We start from the raw sequence: 20,986 nt of genomic DNA on the forward strand, positions 1-20,986 counted from the left end.
ACCAAAGATGGGGGCACACAGAATGAGGGGGGATAATTGGAGACTGGGGTAGAAGAGGTGGGCGCCGTGCATTTTACAAGGGGCATTTTAATAAACCCAATTTGTTTTACATTGAAGAAAGCCTGTCAAGCATTGACTGTTTTCTGGTCCTTGATTTAATAGCTACATAATTGCCGCAAATGCCAAACACTCGCCACATCCGCATGTGCATGCAGGCATTTCTGTGCAAATTTGCATGTCTGTGTCTATTGTGGTGTGCGTGTATGCATGGGTTGTAAGCCTTTGAAGGTGTGATCCCAATAAAGTGAAAATAAGCAACTTAATAAACCTACTCAGCTTGGTTGGGCTTGGCTAGTGAGGTAAAACATGGGATATCAAGAGAGCTGCTGTGGCACTTTGATAGAGGCTGATCTCACACACACACACACACACACACACACACACACACACACACACACACACACACACACACACACACACACACACACACACACACACACACACACACTAGGAAACAAACAAATACACACATACTCCCGGGGCATTCTTACATGTACCTCCAATCTAATTTCCTTTCTCCTTTCAGGTCCAAGACAACATGAACACCACTGAGTCAGGCTCCAACTTCACCCTACCCTCCAACACAGAAAACATCACTCTGTCCAGCCTGACAAACACCACCATCTTCTCCACCATCTCACAGCCTCCATCCTACTCTTCACACATCCATGACCCAGAATTCACCATCATGGTGGTGCTGGGCTTATCGCTGCTGCTGGCAGGGTTCGCCGCCTTCCTGGCTGTATGCCGGTCCTCCGAACAGGATGGGGACTCGGACGCGAGCTGTGGCCCAGGAGAGAGCTTGACCACTGGACGAAGCCGATCAAGTGAGCCCCAGCTCAAGGTGTGGAAGAGACTGGGCTCATATCGGCGTTCGTACAACCTGTCTTTCAGACGGCCGCCACACCGCAGACCACATGAGCGGGAGATTATAAATGCATCGCAGTCACCAACAGGACAGACGCCACAGTCAGAAGCCGGCAAGGAGCCTCACCTCACTATGCCATGTCTATTTGACTATGTCACTGAAATCTGAGGCTGAGAGTCGACTGACTGCTCCCAAAAATGTGACACACTGTATTTGGATGAATGTGGATGAAGAGTAAATGAGAAGATTTTATTAATTTGAATTCTAGGTGGATGAGGTTTGCTACAACGTAAGTGCTAAAACGTAAGACAGTCTGACAGGTTTACATGTTTTTTGAGACCGACCACTTTACCTTCAATATAGTAGCAGGTAACAGTGTTGGGCAAAGATGGTCTTTTCCCATCACCCTTCTGCAGTGTATCCACTGGAGGTGAATATGAATTAATCCCACGACTCAATTTGATTACAATTCTCGCAGTAAGGATTTGATGCTTCATCAAATCTGCCCTCGATTAGATTTGGTCTGATTAGATTGCATCCAAGTTTTTCCTAGGAGTATAACAGCAGTTTAACAGACACAGTGGACCCAACACGAGCCTCAAATGACAGCAGCTCAGCTTTATTATCTTTTTTTAAAAATAGTTTTTAATTTTCACCAAACATGTTCAAAGTCTGTGGACAAGCGTTGTTCCTTTGCATCACTGCTAATAGTTCTGCTGCTGTAAACCCCATCAATCTGGTGATTCATGCAACTGAAGACAAACTATGAAATATTAAATAGTGTGATTTAATGTAGGTTTCAAAACATGACTTGTGAGCCAAACAGAGACTTTCTTTGTGTTTTTTGTTTTTGTTACGTGAAGAAATAAAGTGACTTTTAGTGACTGGTGAATGTGCAGTATGTTTCCTGATGTGTTTAGCATTATGTGTGTTTGCCACCTGAAGGACGCTGGTTCCTCTGGGCACACTCTCCAATATGCTGGTCTCATAGCTGTTTTGGAGGAATATGGGTCTGTTGTCGTTGACGTCCTGCACCTCGACAAATACAGTGGCCGTGCCTGTCCTCCGGCTGCCCGCTGGGCCGTTGTCTGTGTGCAGGAACATTCACAAACACATAAGTTGCAATCGTTCAGGTTAATGCCAATTTTAGGGTTGATGCCAAGAAATGCAAAACAGACACAGCTTTCATTGGATGGCTGTACCAACATAAATGAAAAAAGGTAAAAATCTGCACATATAGAAATGGAATCGCTATGTTACATTAAACAATCCATTAATCGAGCAGAAACCTAAAATAGCATGTTGTAAAGAAGTAAGACTGGAACATCTTCGGCTTACCAAACCTTCATTTTTAGCTGCTTGTGAATTAGGACAATATATGTAAATCTGCTCTTTTGCACAGTTTTACATTATCTCAGCCTTTTTCTCCCCTCTCTTGTGTCTCTGGCCTCTTTAGCAGATAAGCCACTCTGACTCAATGGTTTCCAAAACAGGAAAACCTCAGAGTTTTTGTTCTTTCTTTTCAAACAGGAACAAAGGCGGTTGAGCAACAGTCTGAAATCACTGCAGATGTGCAGGCATAATTGTTTTCATCATTGCCATACACAAGTAGAATGGATAAGCTTTGAAGCAGCAAGAATACAAGCTCCATGATAAATACAACCAAAGACTATGTAAAAACAAGGACAGTAAAAGAGGATTGAGGTATTTTCTGTCATTTTCAAAACATGAATTCATGACACACCTATAGCTTCTACAATCAGAGTGTAAGCTGCCTGGTTCTCTCTGTCCAGGCCAACTACTGTCCGAACAACTCCGTCTCTGAAGCCCACGCTGAATTTACCGTCCTGATTACCATCTAAAAATATAAAACACAAACATATTTCCAAATGAAAATACAAACTATTATACACAGTGCAGCAATAATACTAAAAGTAACATGCATTGAAGAGGAGCTCACCTCATACAAATTTACACAATGATGGATGGATGGACAAAGGAACCAAACATGCACATAGTCCGAAAAACTGTACAACACTGTAGCCCACAAACACATCACACCTCCCACTGTGACCTCTGACCTGTGATGAAGTAGCTAAGCTCGGCGTTGAGGCCAGCGTCGTTGTCAGTGCAGCTGAGGCGTGCTACAATGTGGTCTCTAGGGACACTCTCCTTCAGGGAAACATTGTACACTCGAGGGCTGAAGGTGGGTGTCTCATCATTTACATCCAGAACTGACGTACGCACGCCGACAGACACACAGAGAGACATGAGGACACACAAATAGATGTACATGAGGACAAATAAGGCAGCAGGGTGGTGCAGAGTAGAAAGCCTTTCTGATGTTAGTGCTGTTCTGACTGACCTCTCACTTCCCTGTGAAGTTAAGCAAAATGAAAACAGTTCAAAATATTTTGAAGCAACCGACTCATTTGATCCATTTTTGAGAATCCTTAATTTGAGAAATGCCAGAAATTGAAACTTATTCAGTTTTTTCACTCCTCGTTCAGGATTACTACTATTTTCTATTATTACTACTACTTTACTTTACACCGGTCAAACCATTTAGGATTTTTCATGTTTCACCAGCAGGTGGTAGCATCCTTCTCTGCAGAATCTTGGGATGTGTCAGTGGTTAACTATATGCCATATTGAAGTAAACCCTCGCGTCACTCAGAATCCAATCACACTGTGGCTCAGCAGTTTCATATGTGGGATAATTTCAGTGAGAGCAAAGGGAAATCAAAGCCAGCTTCTCATCATCATGAGCCACAGACTCTCACCTGTGATAGTGAGGGTTGAGGTGGACGTGCGCGGGAACTTTCCAGCATCATAGGCGATAATCCTCAAATGGTACAGTCCAATCTGCTCACGATCCAGGACTGCCGTGGATGTGAGGATGCCAGTGGTGGTGTTCAGGTAGAAGTCGAGGCGAGGCATACCCATCTGTAAGGCCATTGTGATCACGCCATTCTTATCCTCATCCGGGTCCTCTACCTGGACCTAGAGGAGCAACATCACAGACAAAAATCTTGCAGTGCTCCTCTGACACTGGTTGGTGAAAAATAAACGAGCTATATTAATTCATGCTGGGTTTTAAATGCCATCATATGTAGTCTTATGTTTTACCCTAAAAACCGAGGAGCCAATGGACAATCCCTCTGGCACTTCAGCCACAAAGGGCAGGTTGAGGAAGGTTGGGTCGTTGTCATTAAGATCCAGCAGGTTGACAGACACTGTGGTGCTTGCTGTTGCACGTAGTGAAGGCGTACCTCCTAAAGAGGGCGACAGAGGGACATATAAAGTCAAACACACGCAGGCACACGCGCACGCCCAAACGAACACACACACAAACACACGTGACAGAGTTTATTAGCCACAGTAAAAACTTTCATGGTCGACATAAAACTTGAGAAAGAGGCTAATCGCAGAGAATTGAAAGCTCTCTACTGAGAATGCTATTATGCAATTTGAGCTTGCTTACAGATTGTTAAAGAGTTTCATGACTGAGACAAATTCACACAATAAAAGGCAAAGAGAGCTGAAAACCGACATGGACATACCATTACAAACATCCACACTACTCACGGTCGACAGCTGAGATGATGATGGTTCTCATGAGTGCTGCATCCTTGGGGTTGGAGCTTTCTCTGTCCAGGGTAACCCCACTGGTGCGAATCTTCCCTGTGCTGCTTTGGATGGTGTAGAAGGGGTTTTCTGGACTGATACTGTACTCCACTGTCCCATTTTCTCCATTGTCAGGGTCCACTGCCAACACCTGGAGGGGAAGAGTTAGGAAAGACTGTTATGAATATTTTCTTTGGCATGAGTTCCTCCTAACAAGAGGGAACTTGCTCATCCATAGCTCGACTATATAAAGTATAAGAATCCTCAAGTTACAGCGTATGGCTTAATAAAAGTGGATTAACAAGAAGACCTTAAAAGATATGAGGACAGGAAGGATTTAAGCCAGAAAAGAGAAAGGGGGGAAATGATGAAGAAATTAATATGGGAAGGAAAGCGAACAACAGTATTTTTAATAATGAGGGTAATAGCAGTGAAAAGACCCAGAGCATCTTCACACATGCAGCCCATTCCAACTGCTTTAACACATCAGTCAGCTGAAAGAAAAATGGTAACGTCTCTTATCTGACACACAGTGGCAATGGGTGATGAATGCGTGAAGCCGCAAGCCCGACTCAAACACTGGCTGATTTCTAAAGAGATGATCAATTATTCAGTGCGCTGACTAAAAACGCTAGAAACTGGTTAATTGGTCATTAGAGGAACAAAGGTTTTGCAGGTATTTAATTATTAAGGGGACATAGTAGGCAGGCATCCCAGAGGACCATTGATTAGCAACTGCACAGACAATGGTAGGTGATATAGGATGTGGTGGAATGTCTCGCTGAAGCCAGTTGGACTGATCAATTCTGACCCGAGCGGAGCACATTAAAAGCAGGTGAGACAGTGCATTAGACTAGTCTTTTGAATTGTAGCTCTGGACTGAATTCAGATTGGCAGAAAAAAGAATCAGATTTTGAAATGAGGTATTAGAGGAGTCACTGTGTTTGTGTGTGTGTGTGCATAGGTCTTGGAGGTAGGCTGCAGCAGCGATGGTGGAGTGCTCTGAGATTTGAGTGGGCTGATCCTTGCACTGGGCACAGCTACCAAATTCATCGGCTCACTGGACACCTCCAGGAGGACTCAGCAGGTGGCCTCTTGTCACCATGGAAACACTGGCTGGGACAGGGCTACATTGGGGCCAATTACAGGACTGTAAGCCTGGGTGGTCCGATTTATTGAAAAATGGTCGGAGGGGCAACAGTGTCTGGCCACTGAGTGCAGGGAGTCACATACCATATGCATCACATCGCTGGATGCACCATGAATGAACTCGGCTGAAGAATAGGTACAAGAGAACCGGATTAAGTGGAAAACCTGGCGACATTTTAGCAACGCAAGGCGTGTAGCTCTCGTTTCTTTCCTCACCATTTCTCCATTCTACTTGCTCACTCTTCAAGATGGGGTCTCGATTCCTTCTCTGCCTAGCAGCTGAATAATTTGGGATGCATATGACTGCAGGCTACATTTTAATTAGCAATCGGACTCCCTTAATTACACTCACTGACGCCTCTTTAATTAATGGACAATCAAGGCTTAATTAACAACAACACACTGCCAAAGACACCAGCAATGAGAGAAGTTGGGGGTAATATTAGAGCTTTGTGATTACTTACACAGTAATAACTATTTGTTCATTAATAACAGAGGACTATGCATCAAGACGGTGTGTCTTCACCATGTAATTTCATGTACAGTCTGACAGTGAAGCTTATGACTCTTTGATCACTCTGCCCTGGAACAAGGCATTTTTATTAAAACCACACCTTTTGCCTGACTCAAAGAGGAATCGAATTGAGCCACAGACTAAAATCAATCAAAACAGATAAACCCCCACTAAAATACTCACGTTCTCTCTGCTTCACATCTGGGTAGAAAACTATAGGCAAACATTTCAAATAGTTGATTCCAAATGCTTTAAACACCACCCATCATACTCAAATTAAGTAACAAATTATTATTCTGGCATATTCATTTACGGCCCTGTGATAGACTGACGACCCCTGTCTCTCGCTCAATGTCAGCTGGGATTAGCTCCAGCCCCCCCGCGACCCTTAGAGGATAAGCGCCACAGCTAATGGATGGATTGATGTGTTCATTTGTGTTGTTCACATTACCATTTAATTAACTGCGGCAAATCAACCAGGTAAAGTTCACAGAATTGGGCGAGGTGCACTCACAGAGATAACGTCTGTGTTTATTGGGCTCATCTCCACTACATTGGCATGGTATGGCTCGTCCCTCCACAGGGGCGCGTTGTCATTGATGTCCAGGATGGTGATGTTCACCTAAACACAATAGGAGTGAGGGAAATAAAGGGAAATGGGAAATAACTTCTTAAAATCAGTTAAGCAAAACACTTTGGCCCATCATGGTTTTGTAAGCAGTAAAGATATATGTACAACAGAAAATAATTACACTCCAAAAGGAGTCTGGTTCAACAATGGAGAGCAAACTAATGTGTTCTGTGAGCCGTGTGTATGATCAGATGAATGATGGCTACAAAGTTGTTACCGTGGCGATGCCAGTTTTCTGCTGAGGGCCCACCCCTCCATCCACAGCTCTGACTATCAGGATGTACTCTGACTTCAGTTCTCGGTCCAGCAGGGCTGTGGTGGTGATCTCCCCTGAAACACACATGGAGTCAGTTCAACGATTTAAAGCACAAAACAACCAGAGCATTCAAGTGACAGATGTCATTTCAAAGCAGCTCTTCATGTCAGGATGAATTGAGTTAAAAGTCAGAATAGATAAAGTCAAATTTACGAAAAGCTCTTTTCAGTTTTCAGACAGTGGTAGAGATCAAAGTATGTGCAAAACCCAAATATAACTTGCATATAAGCAGTAGATCTAAATAAATAGAGATGCTTAATAGTCTGATGGAAATAATTTCACAATTGAATTCATTTCAACAGTATTGTAAAATGATTTAACAGTAAAGTAAAATGAAATCTAACATTTTTAATCTAAAAAAAATCGACTCTCAGAAACTACCCCCACTTGCACACACACACACACACACACACACACACACACACACACACACACACACACACACACACACACACACACACACACACACACACACACACACACACACACACACACACACACACACCTGATCGCGAGTTGAGACGGAACTGAGAGGAGCCCTCCAGGGAGTAGATGAGTGAGGCCTGGCCAAACTCCCGCGAGGCGTCCAAATCAGTAGCATTCACAAGCAGCACAGTTGCCCCTGTGGATGGGAGGGGGGGATGAAGGGAGTGAGCCAGAAAGAAAGTTACAACTCACAGAGAGAGAGAGAGAGAGGGGAAAAAAAACTGAACTGAGAGACAGAGTCATGGGGAAAATATATGAAGTCTAGTGAAGAGGGGAGACAGACAGGGAGAGACAGACTGAAATGGCATTCACAGAGCTAATTTCTTCGCCGCCCCCATCCACAGCTCTACTGATGGCCTGGCAGTGAGTGGGTTTATGGATTAGTGGATTATCAGCTTGTTTGGCACAGCCCATACTTGGCACAGTCCTGATCAATACCCGGGCAGGACGGGGGATGAGAAGCTAGCCAGAGCTGCAGGGCTAGCCCTGAGCTCAGCCTGGGAGCCCAAGCCTTAGGCCCTCGGCTCAGTCGAGCTCGGCCAAGCACTTTAGCCATAGTCTTCTAAACCTCAGCCCTGGCCTGAGCCGCTCAGCTATGTGCTCCTCCAAATCAGGTCCGAGACACAAAAAGTGCCCAACATCTGTCTGCTGGAGCTCGGAGAGAGAAAGGGATGGTCAAATATCTCAATTCCCTCTAGCCACTGGAAACTAATCTATTGTCTGGGATAAAAGAGTCCTCTGACTGCATGAATAAGAATGAATATAGCAGCTAGTGAGTTTGCCTTGAAAAGTCAACATGCTGCATTCTGTCGGAGCATTTATGCAAAGTCAAAATAAAATAAGACAGTAGAGGCCAGAGGAAGCAAATGAAATAAAATATTAAAAAAATATACCCCCAAGAAAGCAGAGCTATTTGTCGAATATGCTAATAGTGAGGCAATTCAGGTAAGAGGAGAGTATATGTGCTCCTCACAATCTTTGAGCTGTTTGGAGTGTTTAAGTGCGGTGCTGGTTGTGCAGAGCAGAAAATGTATTCCAGAAACTGAAGTGTAACCCCAAATGACTCACCGGCAATAATGTTCTCTGGGATTTTGACGATGTAGGACGGCTTGCTGAACTCTGGTGGGTTGTCGTTTTCATCCTGGGGGAGGTATACATATCAACAACAGCTCAAATCAATGAGCTAAACAATGAGAACATGCAATTTCTAGAACTAAAAAAGGGTTTTGAAGCTGCCATCACACATTAGCACTGAAATTAATTTAGACACCGAGGAGCACAGAACGTTTTAACTAGTAAATCAGCGGTAGCAGTATCTTTTTAGATGATAACCAGTCAGTCGATAGAAACAGCAGATTACCCCAAGACCTGTAATGTGACAGGAATGAATGGCTACCACATGGAACCACAGCCAATGTTACACAGACTTCACCAGAGCATTTATGTTTCTCACAACCTCCCACTCATTGAATTAGACCATTTCACACCAACACATCCAGTTGTGTGGCTATTCGCAGAGAGGCTCCCTACTGTGTGAGCCGCTGAGAAATGTTAACACTTAAACAACAGTCACTGCTACCATTATCTGTCTGGGCTCTGTGTTACGCTGCTGCAAAGCATTGTGTGTGTGTGATGCTGCCAGCGCCTGATAAACCCCTGTGGTGTGAGTCACGACACTGTGGAGGAGAGAGAGAGGGATGCAGACACAGAGAGAGGGAATACAGAATTGTGCATATGTCTCCCTGTTGGTTTTTACAAGAAAAGATCTCTTCATTGTTTTACAGAGTATTTCTCCCTCATGTAGGATGTGTACAGATGTGCTTATTGTCCCTGCATATCAAAGACTGCTCCAGCCGGATTCATCTATTCTACTCTGTCATTTCTTCTTTTATGACCAGAAACTTACATGTATAATGGATGTCTATCCAGGGAAATGAGTAGAAGTATGTCTATGAGCTCTGCTTGCTCATTATGCTGTGTTTACAGTATCTTTGAAAAGATCAACATTCATCTTTACTATTTACAACAGAAAAAAGCAGACAAAAATTATTTAAAAAACGACACCTAAACCTTGTAGTCTGTTATACAGACTGTCGTCAGCAGTACAGATTTTGTAGGTTCACCACATTTAAATGGGTTCCATGAAGACCATTGCCGCTTGCAGCGTAAGATTTACACTGTGCAACAGAAAAACAATATATCTTACGGAATCTAATGATCCAACTTCTAGTGTATTTACAATACATTTCCAAAAGATTATACAAGAGTGTGCAGGATGTTTTTTTTCTAATATGTTCCCTAAATGAGACGGACAGGGGTTGCAAAAGCAGTGATACATTATGGTGGTTTATGTTATCGCTAATAGCGATTGGTACATGATACATGTACAGGATTGCATATTAATGGGGCGATGCATAGGCAGTCAACCAAAAGATTTCACATCTCTCCCTTCGCTTGTCAATGCCTCTGCTGCCCTGCGTCTGTATCGCTGCCTGTCGATTCAGTCCCTCCACCACCCCAGCATCCACCTATAGGCTCTGACAGGGGGCTTAAATATATTTGCTCATCCCTCCCCATTACTTCATGGTAATAATAGGAAGTGATGAAGTCGGAGCCTAGACGCCAAACTCCAACTAATCCTCCTGCAATAAATATTCGTAACATGAGTTATCTGACTGAACTGTTGTAGGACAACAAAAAAACTGTATTCAAAAATGTAAGCTAACTGCACAAAACATATCCACTATCCTATACAATATATGTAACTAGTTAGGAACTTGTTGAAATGTTTCATGTTCATGGATTAATTGATCATTTGGATATAAATATGGAAAATCATGATGTGAGAAACAAATTAGACTATGTGCATGGGATGGTCACCATGAGAAAAGAGAGATGGCACATTAACAAGAAAGAAAGACACATTTAATTTTATCAGGTTGAAACAGAAACAGCAGCAATATCTTGTAGAAATAGGACCCACAACCTTGAGCAAGTCTTTAAGATATTAAACCATCTGTGTGAGTGTGTAGATGAGTGTGACTTTTTCCACTGCCTGGAAATAAGACATTTAGAGATAAGACTGACAAACCCAACTGGAAGCTCAGATAGCTGCACAGTGTGTGATAAAAATGCAAACAATGCTGCAGTCAGACATGAAATCAAACTGTTTAATTCAGACAATGAGGAAATACTAAAACCCAATATGGGAGTGAAGTGGAAGGTGTGAAACAATCCACTGTGATCTGGCTGGTCATATAAATCAACATTTAGACAAATAAAAACAACTTAGTCTGTATTCACAAACGGCTCCATAATTCCCCCTCCCAGTGTCTCAAGCCTCACACTTCACATCTGAGGGGAACTTAAATGAAAAGATTCCTGTAAAGGTTTGGAGATTGTGCCTTTGAACGTGGGGAGACTGCAAGGATTTTGTCACAGGGTGCGTCTGTCACAGCAGCAAGAGTCATTAAATACTTAAATACTCAATCCAAGCTTGATGATATATATATATATATAAAGAGCAAATTAAAAGGATTTAGGTTAAGACAAAAAAATTGTTTTTAACTATTTAAGCAACCCGAAAATAAAAAATTGTGTTACATCATTTGAAAGAGTCAAATGATTTTTGAAAAAATAAAAGTATTAACTCTCGCAAAACACACGGTAATGCTACTGAAATGTAAACACATTTAGCAGCCTGAATTACAGTATTAACAATAAATATATAAATACAGGCCCGACCCCCTGAGCCATAGCCGCCGTATAAATATATTTACCAGAGTTTACGGGATGAAGTTGCGTCCTGTGTCTTACCACTCTGCTGGATGCTTATCAGTTTCCATATTTACATTCTATTAATTAAAGATGAATTCAAATTTATTTATAACATTTAATATTTTAAATTGTATTTTTTCCAAGCAGTGCCTGGGAGTCTTTATGAAGGATTCATCTCGAAATCATAGAGCATGAAATGTTGAATACAGTTAAATCTGTAATGTACTTGACTGAGGGCCACTGTCATACAAGCTAATAGAATGTGTAGACAAATACAGTTGTAAATGTGTCTACAATGTTAAAATATTGTTCTATCAGGTGAACATGGTGATTAAATAAATTAATGAAAAAACTGGACATGTGCTCTGCTGGTTTTTGTTTTGGTCAGTCTGTCCTGACCCCTGTGACCTCTTTGTGAGAAATGGAGTTACACTGGACTGGCTGGGGTCTGACTCTAACACGGTTTGGGTTTCTAGGAAAATTCCTCCAACCCTCTGATCCATGTCAGTGACATTAAACATCAAACCAAAATCTGCTCGTGGATTTATATCAATATGATCAAGGACAACACAGTAATGGTCTCCCTTACAGGAAGTCTTCATGATTTTCCTGTAAGGGTGTGGTGATACTGTACAATATATACTGTAAACTGTAAATTCAATATAAACTGTTGTGATATGAACAAATCAATGTAAACTGGTAAGACATAAACATTAAGAGTAGTTGGGTCTTTATAATGTGTTTTAAACCTCATACTTGACAAACCGGAGTTCAACATTTTTAATAGGAAGAGCAAACAAGGCTATATGTACTGTTAAGAGTTTGCTTTACTTTTGATCACAGTATGAAAATTATAAATATCGAAAGCTGATAATTTTTGGCTTATGCCCTTAGGTTGGTGGCAAGTGTACTACAAGTGACCAAGATGTCCATGAAAAAGAGACAGATGCAATTGTAATTTTTGCATTGTATTTTAAATGTGACCATTTATAAATGTACTAAGGTTTGTGTGTGTGTGTGTGTGTGTGTGTGTGTGTGTGTGTGTGTGTGTGTGTGTGTGTGTGTGTGTGTGTGTGTGTGTGTGTGTGTGTCTGTGTGTGTGTGTGTGTGTGTGTGTGTGCGTGCAGTGTTGTACTTACTATCACCTCCACTGTGACAGAGACGGTGTTGTTGAGGGCTAGGTTTCCTCCGTCTTTGGCCATCACTGTCAAGTAGATCATCCCTTTGGGAACCTGCTCGTAGTCCAGAGGCCTGGTCACACTGATCACTGGTGAAAGGAGGGAGAGGCGGACGCAGAAAATGGAGCTTTTGTATGTTGGAAATATTTCAGCAATATTACTTGGATGTGTGTGTGTGTGTGTGTGTTTGTAGAGTTGTGTAAATGCATCTCAATCTCTGTGTGCTTAATCAGTTTTGTAAATGTGTATCTGCAAATGCGAGCAAAGATTTGCTAATGCTTACAGGAACCTGCAAATGTGCATAAAGAATCTATGTGTATGTAAACAGATTTGTAAACGTGTATAATCTCTGTTAATGTGTAATGTGATTTGCAAGTGTCTTGAGTTTTGTACATGTGTAGACAAATCTGTAAAAGCATGCATAGCTCTGCATATGTGTAGATAAATCGGTAAATGTGTACATTAAAATTAGTGGTCGAAAAGGCTAAGGGTTTAACTATTCTTCAGTTACAACTCAGTTGTCGTTTTTTTAACAAGGTTGTGGGTCGAATGACAAGCAACAACCAAAAGTATAGAAGTGTAAACAACTTAAAATGTGTCTAATGCTCAACCATATCAAATACTGTGGCTTCATGCTCCTGGAGGTGAGTGTACCTGCGTAGCCCTCCACCATGGTAATGCTGAAGTACTCGATGAAGGCCGAGGCTGAAGTGATGGTGTATGTCAGGAAGTTGTTGGGAGGAGAATCATCATCTGTAGCCTGTAGGTGAGCAGACAGGGGTGGGGAAGTGGGAGTGCCTTTAACATGTGGCTCTGTGACAGTCCACAGATAGAGGAAGTTTTGAGTGAGTGAGACAAGACTAAAGATGCTCCAGCCGGCAGTGCTTATATTTATGTGTGTGTATGTTTCCGCAGCATGAGTGCATCTGTGTGTCTGTGTATAAGTGCAGCAGGGGAGCTGGCAGTCAGTGATGACATATTATTGGATAGATTAAAGCTGATGCTAGCTATAAGTGACGCAGGCGTCAATACTGGATGAACACCAACTGAGCCATGACAAGCCAAGCGGGCAGAGGACAGATGAAACCATACTTCGCAGGGCTAATCCACAACAACATCAACAACAATGACGACGCCCCCTCATTATTCTCGAGTTGGCAGGAACTTAAAAATAAGTCCTCCGGCTGTGAGGAGGGTCTACTGGGCCTCACTGGCATCATTAGAGGCTGGACAGGTTGTCAAAACACTCACTTATATCTCTCCATTACACGCATATATCTACTCTTTGATTTGATGCCAAAATGTTGAGTAGGCGATACCTTTCTTTCTCACAACCTATTAAGCTGTGTTTTTCTCTCCAGACTGTCCGCTGTGATAAAGAAATATTACATTTCAACAAATAGTTTCATATTAGACTGTCATTTACCACTCAGAGGTAAGACGAGTCGGGGAAAGTAAATCAAATAGACGAGTGGCAAAGGAAGTAATGGAATCAGAAGTGTAGAGAAAATGAAAAAAGGTTTAGTTGGAGAGCTTAAGCACAGTGGTAGGAGGCACAAACCTTGCAGGCATTGTTTGGAAAAAGAAAGAAGCAAAGTGCTGAAAAACTCTCTTTTGCTTTGTCTCTCAACACACCCTCTCCCATATATTTTAGCCCCTTTTCTCTTTCCTCCTCTATACTGCCTGTTTTCCAGAGCAGTGTGTGTGTGTGTGTGTGTGTGTGTGTGTGTGTGTGTGTGTGTGTGTGTGTGTGTGTGTGTGTGTGTGTGTGAGGTTCCAGGGCATATCGCTGACACACAGAATTGGGCGACTGCCTTCCCCCAGCTCCTCTCGGGCAGCGTATTAATATCAGCAGCGTTTAAGGTTAGCTCAGACTAATCAAACACAGTGAGCCAAGCGTTGAGCCCAGTCATCAGCTCAACTCCCTCAACGTGAACACAAGGCACCACGGTGCACTGGGGCAGGGTAAGCCACCGCTGCAGCCGCCGCCACGAGGGACGTAATAGTCTTTCTCTCCAGGGCGCAATCTGAGGAAACGCTGAGCCATTAGTTACCACTGTGCCTGTGTACCTTTGGCTTTTGTGTGGCAGTGAGTGATGGCCAACACACCAGAGTGACCTGTTCCTTTTGGATACAGTGCACACCCACACCCACACCCACACACACAGTAACTCCATAGTCAATCAGAGGAAAGATGGAAGAGCAATGCAGCAAAATCAAACGCTTGTGAGTTTGATGACTGGTGGTATTATAATCAATTGTAATCAGGTAGAGATCCTCAGTTGCAAAAGTGGTCTTTATAAGAATAAACTATATGGGAACACACTGTCATGAACAAAAGTGTTGTAGGTTTAAAATACTCTTAAATCAATAATTTACTCTACAACTATAACCATATGTGCATGTTTTTAATCACGTCTCACCCTGACTCGTGCCACCGGCTGTACGGCCTGCTCGTTCTCTCTCAGCGAGCCCACATATGCCTCCTTCTGGAAGAGTGGTGCATTGTCATTGACGTCCAACACATTCACACGGATCCTCCCTGTCGTCTCCTCGCCGCCGCCGTCCCTCGCCAGCACCGTTAGCGTGAAACGCCGCATCAGCTCGTAGTCCAGACTGGCCCGCAGAGTGACCCAGCCAGTCTCATCATCTAATGAAAACCTGGACACAAAATCAGTAAAAGAACCATTGGATAAAATGTCTGTGGTTGGGAGGTGTTTCTGATTTTTATTTTTATTTTATCTGGTAATGAGATGTACTGAATAGTTTATGGTTTCTTAGAGGCTTAATAAAATGTATATTACAATTCATCACATAACGACTGTCATTCCAGTTAATGGTTTCTGTTATTATAAAGAGAAAAGCTCTTTGTTACAACAGTGTAGGTTTATATGTTTAGATAATACATTTAAATAAAATAAAAAAAATGTAATGATTATATTACAACAATGTTTTTCAAATGTTTGCATCAATTGGGGCAAACATTTGCATAGAAAGTAACTATAATAAAAAAAATACTAAGATAAGAAATGACTAAATAAACCAAACAAAAACGTACAAGTTACAGAGAAACAAATGGGAAGCAACACAAATTGATACAGTGAAGATATTGAATTAATGGATTAAGTGATAGTGTTTTTCTTTGTATGCGATTGTGTATATTTGTGGCTTGAAGAGAGCAGACGTGAGGAAAAGTGCCAGATATCGTTGCAGCTCAGCTGTCTCCGGCGGGGCTGTGTGGCTCAAACATCGCAGTGGAATTGTTCACAAGAGGCCATATAAATGAAAAATTAATGTGGTTGTATGTTTGTGTTGACTGTTTGAGTGTGTGTGTGTGTGAATTGATCTTACTGGTCTGGCTCATCACTGAAGTAGTAACGCACAAGCCCAAATGTGTCATCATCTCCGTCTGTAGCCTGTGCAGAGAATACAGGGAAAAAGAGTAAACTTTCAAAATCTCATCTTTACTTCCTGATGAAGGTTGATGAGAAATTCTGCTTTTGTTGTCCATCAGTATTTTATCCAGATTTTCATTTATTTCTCACATGCTTTTGGTTTTGTTTCATTTGTTAATTCTCTATGATCTTTCAGGAAAATGGAAAAAAAGGAAATTCCGAACACTTAATCGAGTTGTTGTCCACTCACTAGTGAGTGATTATTTTTTTGCTGCTGTAAAAACTGAAGGGAGGGGAGTTCATGACGTGCTTTTATCACAGGATGTTTCAGGTACAAAGTTCTATGACTTGATAATAAGTACAATTAAATTAGACAACTAGAAGTTTCAGACTGTGTTCATAACAGCAGAGTAACAGATATGTTTCTTTTTCATTTCATGTTCATGTAATTGTTATTTACTTTTTTATCAGCATACATTTGAGCCTTTGTGTATTTGTGCACAAGCCTGTGTGGTAAACAACACTGTATTTACTGACATGGTGCACCCAAATGGCTGCATCAAATATTCTGTCATGACTGAGTTTCACTCCATTTCAAAAATGTGTCATTCTAACAGCTGTGTGTGACTGTATAACTTCATTTGAAGACATGCGAGCCACACTTCACTCTCTCAGGTGTTGACTGGATTAAATCTGATGGGAGAACCGATACATTTTCTTCACCCACATGTACCACCGCAGCCTTAAAAACAGCAACAGCTGCTGACATATGTTTTGTAGATAAAAAGGGTGTCGGAGAAATGCCACATAAAGAACAACACTTACAAGAAAACTTGTAAATTATGAAATGCCACATTAACACCATTTGTCTTTTTAAACACATGCATGCGCATGTGCACACATGCACTGATGCGTACACGCAGGATGTTGTGCCAGAGCTGATGGATCGCGCCTGGAGAGGCTGTTGTAATAGAGTTTCACTTCAGTGGCTCTGCAGTCAGTTGAAGGGCCAAACTTGAACGTGTCTGCAGCCTGCTCTGTCAACCACAATGCTGGTCACTGTGATTCAGTGATGCCCTAAAAGCGACCTTATTATGAGGGCCTGTGCGTGAATGTGTAGCGCCTGTGCTTTTTTGCATTTGGCTGTGACTTATGCAAAAAAGCTGATGTTGTGAGAGTAGTGTTAATATGCATTGAAGAAGAGTTAACATGCATTGAAGAATTTGGCTGTAACTAAATGTGGATGTATGTGTGCACATTTACGTGTGTTCAAGAATATATATATATATATATATCTGCCTTCTAAATCAAATGCATTGATGGATATGTGTGCGTACATCTGTGTGAGTGTGCATCTATGATTCCTCTCAACAGATGGAACAACGGCTGCAGCTATCAATGTTTTTTTTCCACCCCTCTAAAAATTACACCATGCTGTTTAGCTCAAGCCCGGAATTTCACAGAGAGCTTCCACCACAACGTTCTGGATAGTGAATCAGTGTTTCTTTTTAATGTCCAAATGGCCTTCACTTTGTTGTTAGGTGCAGCGAAGCACATCCTGCTCAATGAGCCGAGAGTGGGACGCTAAATACTTGTGAGGTGTTTGGGACCTTAGTCTGGTTCTTATATTAACCTTTGAGTTTTCATGTGTCGTGTCTCAATGACCGCATCATTTAATGCCACTCAACTGCTTCTTCCCCTCACTCTTTTTGCAACTTCCTACCTCCTCCCTCTCCTCCTCTCCCTCCTTTATCTTTTCCTGTCTTTACCTCGCCCTTCTCTCTGCATCCTGAGCTACGCCTGAGTCTCCACTGTCTCTTTCCACTCTCCTCTACATATCTCCCTTGGCACACTCTTCCCCCCTGACACCTCCCTCCCTCCCATGTGAATGACAGGCCCATAAGTGCTCCAATGATAGTGGTGGGGGTGTTAGCGTGACAGCTATCGTGGCAGTGACAGGAGCCAGGCTCAGCCTGGAAGCTAATGCTGCCTCTGCCTCTATGGCCAAGCCCTTCACACCACGGCGACAGACAGACGTGGAGAGAGACAGACAGACATACAGACATACAGAGAGAGGAATAAAGAAAGACGATAGCCACCCTACCCCCCCCAATTCCCTTCATTCACTGCTCAAACAATCACCCTGACAGTACGGCACAGTCACTTTTCTAACTGCTCACCAAAGACTTTCAACTTTAGACACAGACGGCCGGCAGCAGATGGATGGGAGTGATTGTTCAGGGATTTGCAGTAACTTAACACCATGGGGTTGGGTCCTTGACACCCGGGTATGGGTACATTTGCCCCTTGTCGCCATGGTCGCTTGAACATCTTTTTGGTTGGACAGTTGGACAGTGATGGAAAAGTTGATGAAGTGGGTTGCACAAAGAGTGTGTGTGTCTGATTTAATTAGGATATGACACAGAAATTAAAACTGGATGTGCCTCAATGACAATGATTCAGCACATGATTCACAGGGATCCATAGTTTTCATGCCAAACGAGCAATGCTAATGGATTCATAAAACAGCGACCCTCCAAAATAACTGAGTTCAAAGAACCAACAGAACTATGGATGATGATGTAAATTGCTATTGAACACGATTCTACAAAACCTTGATGGTTAATTACCTGTTCTCTGAATGTCAAGTTACCAAGACATAATGGCAGTATGTGTTGTAGATAATTACTGGGCACAGAGTGCGGTGGTGAAAATCTGCAGCAGAACACTGAGGTATCAGGGTTAGTGTTCTGATCAAAATCCAAACTAAGTTGTTAAGAAGTTTCTGCACAAAGAGTCAGTGAGCTGCTGATTGCCAATATAAACTCTGCAACCCCTCGGGACCTCAGGCAGTAACTACAAAAGAGAAATTAGTTCTCAGTTGACCAGTTTGGTTAAATGATGTGTTTCTTTCCATCAGAACGGAGAAGCCGGCAGGCAAACACCACTGTGGGTGTGGGTGTGTGTGTGTGTGTGGTACGGATGCTGGTGTACCTGCGTACCGGTGCATTCATATGTGTCTGCATGCCCGTTAATGCACGTCTGATGATTGGATGCATGTACTGAATGTCTTTGTATGAAAAGTATAGTGTGTGCATGGGTGCATATGTTTGTATGCACACATAGACAGAGACGCACATGTTTTCCAGGTTCATAAACACACAACCCAACCACTTACAGTATAAACTCTTATTATCACACTCAATTGATTTCAAGAGAAAGCGGAAATGAGTGCTTCCCCCTGTGGGTGACAGAAAGACAGGGGTAGAGTGTGTACACAGGTAGGCTGGGGTTGGGTTGAAGAGGGTACAGGAGTAGATTATCATCCCAGCTATCCTGTGGACAGCGAGGGAGGTTAAAGCTGCACAGGCTTTTCTATCTTGAGTGAGCTGGAATTTGAATTGATTGGCTCCTAAAATTGCTTTTTCTGCAGGAGCTTTGAGAGGCATGGAAAAGGAAACCAATTACTGGCTGTCAAAGACTGCTGTCAAAATAGAGATGACCCCCAGTCCAAACACAGGCAACCTCCCGTGTCACAAGCACAAGGAACAGATAACATACGCGCGCACACACAAACACACATCCCACCAGAGTGAAGATGTTCAGTTTATGACAATCATTGTAGGGGAGAAAATGAGGAAGACATGGTTGTCAGGTTATCTTCATCAGCTCTTCTCATGTGGGCTGTTGTAAAGGCTCTGTGTCGAACTCTCTCACATTTTCTCTATCCACGACAAGATCACAGATCGATTGTTACTAATGCTGATAAGTTATATTCAAGCACCGCTTCATGTACACACTTTGCATATTGTACTGTACAGGTAGGTGTGAGATGCACAAAGCAGATCATGTGTCACTCATGGGAGACATTAAGTGCTGTACACATTTGCATATTTAAGTTGTACATAATTTCAGAGTGTGTTTGGATAAGCAGTGTGGAAGTTTGCAGCTCCAGCTGCACTCACAGTCACCATGGGAGTCAAATGCAAATTGAGGAAGATACACACGTCCTCACAGACTTCGAATCACAGTTCTCGAACTCAGGAAAATAATTTTCTTCCAATCATGTCCGCTCGTTTATCATCAGTATGGGGTCTAGTAGAATAGATTTACATGCTATAATGTTTAAAATACCCTTTATTTGTCTCATGCCCAATGTACACTGCTGCAGTGCCTCTTATTACCCTCTGTCTCAATGGCTCTGTTTTAACGCTTGGCTCCCTTCCCAAAAAGCCAAGGGTGCTCTGATTGGTCAGCTGGCCCACTCTTTTGTGATTGGTTCAGCATGTGTTGGAAATGTCAGGCCCCAGAGGTCGGGAACAATAAACACCGCAGTAGGCACAGTTGCAATGGCATTGATTCTGCCAAACTAACTGGTGGGTTAATGTTACATGTTACAGTTGACGTAGATGGCTCATAAAAAAGAAAATGTGTTCAAGTACTTCAGGAGCAGTGTTTTATGTGGGAGAGGAGGACTCCCTTTACTGAAAACTTAATTCTTATTCAAGTAACTTAACGCAGCTTACATGAATAAGAAAAATCCCCAAACAGAATATGGGCACTTGAAGCATGCGCCACATTGGTAATAAGTCTGTCTTAAAACAATACTCTGATGCCCGTTTATACATTAATAAATGGACCATATTTATGGAGTGTTTTTTTCAGTCTCATAGACCATGCTTATCACTTTGCATTACAAGAAGCGTTGACCAATTAACAAACACATGCATAATTCTGTATTCAACGCTTTCATCTTCCATTTTTTCTATTTCACACCAATTATACAGTAAGGCGTTCAGTATCTTGCCCAAGAACACTTTGAAATGCAGACTAGTTAGTGGACAACCCTCTGTACCTCCTTGAGCCACAGTCTCTCTTGCTGTAATTATTCATATTGTCTACAGTGGCAGCAAAAAGATCCCTTTCTGACACTATTTCATGAGTACAACATGAGAAACAAAATCCACAGTCCTCATTCTGTCTTC

General features: G+C 42.4%; 1 protein-coding gene across 1 annotated transcript in view; it reads right to left on the reverse strand.

The window, feature by feature from the left end:
- Positions 1-20,986, reverse strand: part of cdh23 (cadherin-related 23) — a 158,673-nt gene that overhangs the window by 37,095 nt on the left and 100,592 nt on the right. The window contains exons 14-27 of the mRNA XM_047342361.1: positions 15,958-16,022; positions 15,030-15,267; positions 13,261-13,366; positions 12,568-12,695; positions 8,720-8,792; positions 7,671-7,787; positions 7,067-7,179; positions 6,733-6,840; positions 4,517-4,706; positions 4,058-4,203; positions 3,712-3,931; positions 3,010-3,162; positions 2,673-2,786; positions 1,868-2,016 (exon numbers count right to left, since the gene is read on the reverse strand). Coding sequence (XP_047198317.1) covers positions 1,868-2,016; positions 2,673-2,786; positions 3,010-3,162; positions 3,712-3,931; positions 4,058-4,203; positions 4,517-4,706; positions 6,733-6,840; positions 7,067-7,179; positions 7,671-7,787; positions 8,720-8,792; positions 12,568-12,695; positions 13,261-13,366; positions 15,030-15,267; positions 15,958-16,022 — 1,920 coding nt within the window. The remainder of the gene's footprint in view (positions 1-1,867; positions 2,017-2,672; positions 2,787-3,009; positions 3,163-3,711; positions 3,932-4,057; positions 4,204-4,516; positions 4,707-6,732; positions 6,841-7,066; positions 7,180-7,670; positions 7,788-8,719; positions 8,793-12,567; positions 12,696-13,260; positions 13,367-15,029; positions 15,268-15,957; positions 16,023-20,986) is intronic.

This window comes from Hippoglossus stenolepis, chromosome 12 (genome assembly GCF_022539355.2).
Source record: "Hippoglossus stenolepis isolate QCI-W04-F060 chromosome 12, HSTE1.2, whole genome shotgun sequence".
Taxonomy (NCBI): Eukaryota; Metazoa; Chordata; class Actinopteri; order Pleuronectiformes; family Pleuronectidae; genus Hippoglossus; species Hippoglossus stenolepis.